Raw genomic sequence first — 6,549 nt, forward strand, 5'->3', positions numbered from 1 at the left:
GAAAAGTTGTGTTAACAATAATTTTTAAATGTACAGAAAAAACTAGAGAATTGAAAGAAAGGCCCTTAGCAATGACCTGGTACAACCCCTAAATTCTTAGATGAGACAGAAATATGGCAGCACAGAAAGCACTGATACGTGGCTCTCCAATGCCTGGCTCACTGTCGTCTTGGCTCCATGAGGCTGCCTAACACTTTACTCAAATCTCCCCCAAAGCACAGCTGGGGGAGGCCAGCTGCCTCTGCCACGACACCCCTTCGCTCTGCTGCCCAATAAGGGACTCACCGAGTGTTATGGTCTGGACTGTGTCACCCCAAATTTTGTCTGTTGAAGCCCTAATCTCCAGTACCTCAGAATGTGACTATCTGGAGAAAAGGACTTTTTTTTTTCCTTTTTGTCTTTTTTACTGACCGGCAACGAGATCGCAACCCTCGGTGTTGCGCCCGCACCACGCTCAGCCAGTGAGTGGGAACCGGTCTCCACATGGGATCCGAACCCTCGGCGGGACGCTCCCAAGCGGTGCACTCTCCAGTGCGCCACCAGGCTGGCCCGAGAAAAGGACTTTTAAGAGGTAATTAAGTTAAAGTGAGGTCTTTAGGGTTGGCCCCAATCCAATCTAACTGATGTCCCTATAAGGAGAGGAAATTTGGACACAGAGAGACACCAGGGCACTCGTGCACAGAGGAAAGACCATGTGAAGGTGGCATCTGCAAGCCAAGGAGAGAGGCCTCAGAGGGAACCAATCCTGCTGCACCTTGACCTTGGACTTAGTCTCCAGAAATGTGAGAAAATAAATTTCTGTTGTTTAAGCCACCCAGTCTGTGATATTTTGTTATGGGGCAGCCTTAGCAAACTAATATACTGGGCTACTTCAAAGTGGTGGGTGTGAAAGCCAAGGAAATATCACCATCACTACCAGGTGTTTTCTTAAAGAAAACACACCTGTTAAGCATCAGAGATGGGGAGTTAAGGGTGAGAGTGCTGCTCCAGGGAACTTCAAAACCCTACTTGAGTGAAATAAGCCAGACACAGAAGGACTAATATATATGACTCCACCTATATGAGGTACCTAAGATAGGCAAACTCATGGAGACAGTAGAATGGTGGCTGCCAGGGGCTGCGGGGAGAGAGGATGGGGAGTTAGTGAGTAACAGGTATGGAGTTTCAGTTTGGGAAGATGAAAAAGTTCTACAGATAGATGGTGGTGATGGCTGCACAACAATGTGGTGTACGTAATGTCACTGAATTGTACACTTTTTCTATTTTGGTGGCTGGCCTGTATGAGGATCCATACCCTTGACCTTGTTGTTATAAGGCCATGCTCTAACCAACTGAGCTAACCAGCCAGCCCATGAAAACTGTACACTTAAAAATGGTCAAAATGGTACATTTTATGTAATATATATTTTACTACAATAAAAGTAACAATAATAAATCTAGAACATGTTACATAAATAAAATTTTAATTAAAATAACTACATTTTCAAAGAAAAATCCCAATTGAACTACAATAGTTGTATTCTAGCCAAGGTCAAGAACTCCTGTGGGATTCATAGTTAATTCAATATACCACCACCCCCTGAGCCTTGATCCAAAAAGCAGCAGCCTTAGCCAAAACTCAGACCTATTGTTTGGCAACCTGAGAATGCTTCCACGATGCCCATTCATTCACTCTGAACATGTAACCCTCTCAAACCCCAGGGGTGAGGTGCAGCTGGTCCTCATGCGTGTCTGTGTCCTCTCCCAAGTGGGCTCCCGTGTACAGCTCTCTTGGACTCTGTCCAGGTGAGGACAGTTGCATATACAAGCCCTCTAGGCCACAGGCCTCCCAACCAAGGAAGGGAGGTAGCTACTAAAGCCAGAAACAATAAATTAGGCAAAAGGGAGTCATAGGGAAGGCACGGTCCCCTGGACCCACTCAGATCAAGATTACGCCCAGGTCCTTTTTTAGCGAATGTTCCAGAATGCTTCATTCTGCTCCCAAAACAAGTCACCCTTCCTGAGCCAGAGAACCCTTGTGAAATTTTATCTACTCTCCTGTTGATGCCTTTAGCAGTTTCAGACTCTACCCTGATCTGCCCATTGTGCTTCTAGTCATGGAGAGGAGCCTGTTCTCAATCTAGTGGCAGCCACAAGGCTCTGGTCTAAAGAGACAACAGCGGAGCTGACATGAGGCCTGGGTGACCTTTTATTGCCCCACAGTTACTCACTCAAACTGGTTGCCAGTCCAGTCAATCACCCAAGGGAAAAACAAAGTAGTGATCATTCTGACGCCAACACATCGCTGGAATCCAAAGGGCAATTTAAACTGTTTAATAAAAATGTGAAAACACAGGGCAGCAACTCCCATGAGAGTCCACGAAGAAATGTGAGATCTGAGGGTCACATCTCAAGACAGACACCTGGAAAAGGATACAGGGGCACATAGGGCTGGGTGTTTGGATCAATACTTCCTCAGACCTAAAAGAAGAAAGGACCTTCTCTCTCCTGCAAAGGCTTGCCAAAGTCCTCTGAATGGAAAGTTAAAGTAAAGGGATGAAATTAGCAAGAAATGGGTACAGTCAAAAGACGCTTCCCAATGACCAACGCAACTTTCCAATCCAAGCCCAGTGAAAAGGAGGATCTTTCAGTGTGTGCCACATGTTTGGTTATGAGACAGGCTCTCTTAGGAGGCCTAAAAATGAACTAGCAATTCCTGCCTTCAAAAAGCACACAGTCCATGTCACGACGTGGATGAAACTTCAGGACATTATACTCAGTGAAATAAGCCAATCACAAAAGATGAATATTCATACTGAACGATTCCACTTATCTGAGATACTTGCAGTAGTCAAACTGATAGAGACAGAAAGGAGAATGGTGGTTGTCAGAGGCTGGCGGCAAGCGTGTGGCCCATATGTACAATGGGAAGGGCTTGCACACAGTAGGGCTCACAGCCATGTTATTACCCCACAAGCGGGCCCCAGGTGCTCGGAGCTGGAAGGACCCTGGACCGACCCAGTCATGCTTTCCAGGTGGCAGTGTGGGGCAGTAGATAGAACATTACAGGGCCACCGTGTTCCAAAAGGAATGGCTCTACATTCACACAGGGACCTGGAATCCCAGCTCTGCCACTTCCTGGTTGTGTCTTTATCTGTAAATGGGCAGCCCCACCACTGGGTGATGGAAGAGCCCATGAGAGGCCCAGCATGAAGCACCTTGTCACCATGCCCGGCACAGAGTGACATGTGGTGATTTCAACTCCTTCCCTTAAATATCAGGGTCCCTTAACTCAGAAATATGAGAGCCCACTCATCCAAATGGATTCCGAAGTTATTAGATGCAGGCCTCCAGGTCTGCTGCTGCAGAGCCTTAGGGTGACTTTCTCCCCCTCCCTGCACTGTGATTTTCTTCATTTTTCCTTTTCAGACCAGCAGGCTCCCTGGCCATGTAAAGAATATCAGTAAACAGGACAGAGACAGATGGCTGAGCTAGCGCGGGGTCCCTCTTTCCCTGCCAGTCACACATAGCCATACGTCAGAGGACTGCTGGGCACAGGGTTTAAAGGCTCCCAGAACTAAAACAACCAGGAGATTTAAAACCTAACAGGATCTAAACCCATAAGCTGTACACCACCAAGAGTGAACCATAATGTAAACTATGGACTTTGGGTGATAATGCTTTGTCAATGTAGGTTCATCAACTGTTACAAATGGATCCCTCTGGTGCGGATGTAGATAACGGAAGAGGCAGCGGGTACACGGGAAATCTCTGTACCCTCTGCTCGATTTCACTACAAACCTAAAAACACTCTAAAAAAATTCTTAAAAAAAAAAAAAAGCAACTGTCTGAGGGAAATAATATAATCCCTTTTAAACCTTAATCATCAAAAAATGTCTGAGGGAAAAAAAATAAAACCTAACAGGAGAGAGAATGTGGGACCTTGAGGGCATTCAGAGAAGATCTAGAAAGTCCTAAAAGTGGGTCCAAGTTGTAAAATTAACTCAGCCACTTCCCGAGAACCTACCCTTGTGACTTGCTGGGCCTCACTTCCTTCTAATTCCTATTTTTACCTGCTCTGACTTGCACTGGAGGTCTGATGATGTGATTCGTGGGTCATGTCCACAGGAGTTGTAGGAAAGGATGGGACCAACTTTCTGGAAACTCAGAATTCCACACCAGCAAGAGAATATCGTTTCAGACTGCAAGTCTCCATGAAAACTTCTCATTTTCTTCTTTATTAATAATGTTCTCCTGCACACAGTGCTGAAGGCAACTTGAAGCTGGCTCACCCAGGCAAGAGCTGGCAGGACAAGAATAGTGCCCAGTAACTACAGGGCAACTCTCCAGCCCCCGAACGAGATGCTGTGCCTACAAAGCAGGCTTCTGAACAACTACACCTTTCCGGCCCCCACTAGGGACTTAGGGAATGCAGCTGGGCCAGGCTGCAGGTCCCAGCCAGCACCAAAGCCAACCCCAGCTGCAAATGGAAGATTAGCAACTGGAAGTACCTAAAACAAACAGAACAGAGTGCTGATTGCAAAAAGGCAGCTCGAAAGAGCCAAAAATAGCCTCACTTGTTTCAAGAGGATTCTGACAAATGAAGCACATCCAACTCCATCAGCAGAAAAAGAAAAATCAATGGAGCAGAAACCCAGATCAGCCCAATAGGGACCATGTCTCCAAGAGACTTCCCCAGCCCACCCTCTCCCTACCACAATCGCAAACTGCTGGATCTCAAAACCTACTCCCACCACCAATGCCTAATGGCATTTGTATACAGCACATAAATTATGTACACAATCCTATGGGGTTAATCTTAGGGCTGGGGTCAGACCATGGATTGGGAGCCTGAAATAAGCACTTGTGAGTACTTGTCCGTGGGAAGATGAGGAGACAGGAGCACACTGGAGGATCAGAAAATGGGACTTGGTTAAGAGGCACCAAGGAGCCTGTGGGTGAGTAATGATGGGTGAGGTCTCCCATCAAAGCCAGGCAGATCAGAACGGGTGTGGCTCTGCTTCAGCCCCAGATAAAATCTTCATCTGCTCCTTTTCAGTGGCCCACTGAGTCAGAAATGCCTGTCGCCTCACCTTCTAATTCCTATTTTCACCTGCTCTGACTTGCATTCAGTGCTGTTGGCTAGCAAGCGAACCTGACACTTTCATGGCTAGCCCATCTTGGGTTCCCCAAATGTGTCATATAAATCCCTCCAGGAATAGTGGGGTGGTGGGGAATATCCAAGACACGGAAACATCTGTGCTAAAAACATTCCATCTAGGTGGCAGAGATGACTTCGGCTTTATACCATCCTTACTGTCCAGCACGGAGAGATCACAGGGCAAGGAAATTACAGCCCAGGACACCCTCCTCCCAACTCACAGGCTGTATGTTCACAAAAAGCACGTTCTCCTGGTGCTCAAGATCCCAAGGAAGGAACCACCTACCATTCCACACAGCACCCCAGCCCAATCCCACTGCAAATACTGAGAACCTGCATTCAAGAGCAAGGGGGGTGGGATGGAGTTAGTTCAGGCTCTCAGGATCAGCATAAACCAGAATAGCGCTTGAAAATCACTCAAGAAAGTATCTACCCATTCCTCCCTCTGCAACTTCCTCTTTTGCATTCCTGCCCCTTAATAGTTTCTTGCGCTGGTGCAGGTGTGCCCACCCAAGGTGGCACAAGGTACGCACCTGTGTCTCCATGGAAGGTGCCGTCTCCATCGCTGGGCCATATCTGACCGGTCTTCCGGACACCCACGATGGTGGCCTCGGACACGACAACCTGGCACTGTCGGTGCCGCTTATGGCACTGTGGCGTGGGGGGACTGCTGCTGTCAAAGGACTGCTGCGAGTTCTGTGAGGGCGAACGGCTCTTATCCCGGAACATACGGTAGGTGGTGGGGCTCGGGGACACACGGCTGGACTGGCCGGAGGAGAAGTCCTCCTCGCTGGAGGTGAGGTTCTCGTTGGAGCTGCAGTCCGGGGTGTAGCCGCCTCCACAGTCCTCAAAGCTCCGGGGGGAGTAGGACCTGCGGGGCCAGGTGAGGCGCTTCTCCTGCTCCGAGGTGCTCTGGCTGCGCAGGAGTGGGCCCTTGCCTTCCCCTTCCACCATCATGCCCCCAACATAGATGCTCTGGTAGGGCTGGTACTCTAGGGGCGGCCAAGGGGGCCTGCTGCCGCCATTGGCGTTGATCAGGTTGTCCTTCAGGAAGCGGGGGTTCAACTCGGCGTCCTCGTAGTCGCCATCGAGGCCGCAGCTGCTCTCCGAGGAGCGTCCCCGGTAAGGGGGCCTGGACGCGTCCCCCAGGCCCGGCCCGGCATTCTGCTGGGACTTCTTGCGTTCCATTTGCATGGCTTGGCTGCCCAGGGAGCTGATCCTGTCCGACACCTCTTTGTCGTTTACCTTTACCAGGCCGCGCTCGTGGTGAAACTCGACGTTCACGTAGAAGGGCTTCTCGGCGTCAGCCGCACCAGGCTGGCCATGGCCCTTGCGGATCCTCTCGAAGTTAGACCTGAGCGCCGCCACGCTGGTGGGGGCCCCCCGGTCTTCCCGGTCCGCGGGCGCGG

The 6,549-nt window shown here is 49.4% G+C and overlaps 1 protein-coding gene across 2 annotated transcripts in view; it reads right to left on the reverse strand.

Moving 5' to 3' along the window:
• Positions 1-6,543, reverse strand: part of BCR (breakpoint cluster region) — a 128,471-nt gene extending 121,928 nt beyond the window's left edge. For both annotated transcript variants that reach the window (XM_008574506.1, XM_008574505.1), the window contains exon 1: positions 5,674-6,543. In XM_008574506.1, the coding sequence (XP_008572728.1) occupies positions 5,674-6,334 (661 nt within the window). In that variant the 5' untranslated portion in view covers positions 6,335-6,543. The remainder of the gene's footprint in view (positions 1-5,673) is intronic.
• Positions 6,544-6,549: the final 6 nt, after the last annotated feature.

The sequence above is a fragment of the Galeopterus variegatus genome, unplaced genomic scaffold, assembly GCF_000696425.1.
Source record: "Galeopterus variegatus unplaced genomic scaffold, G_variegatus-3.0.2 Scaffold1054, whole genome shotgun sequence".
NCBI lineage: Eukaryota > Metazoa > Chordata > Mammalia > Dermoptera > Cynocephalidae > Galeopterus > Galeopterus variegatus.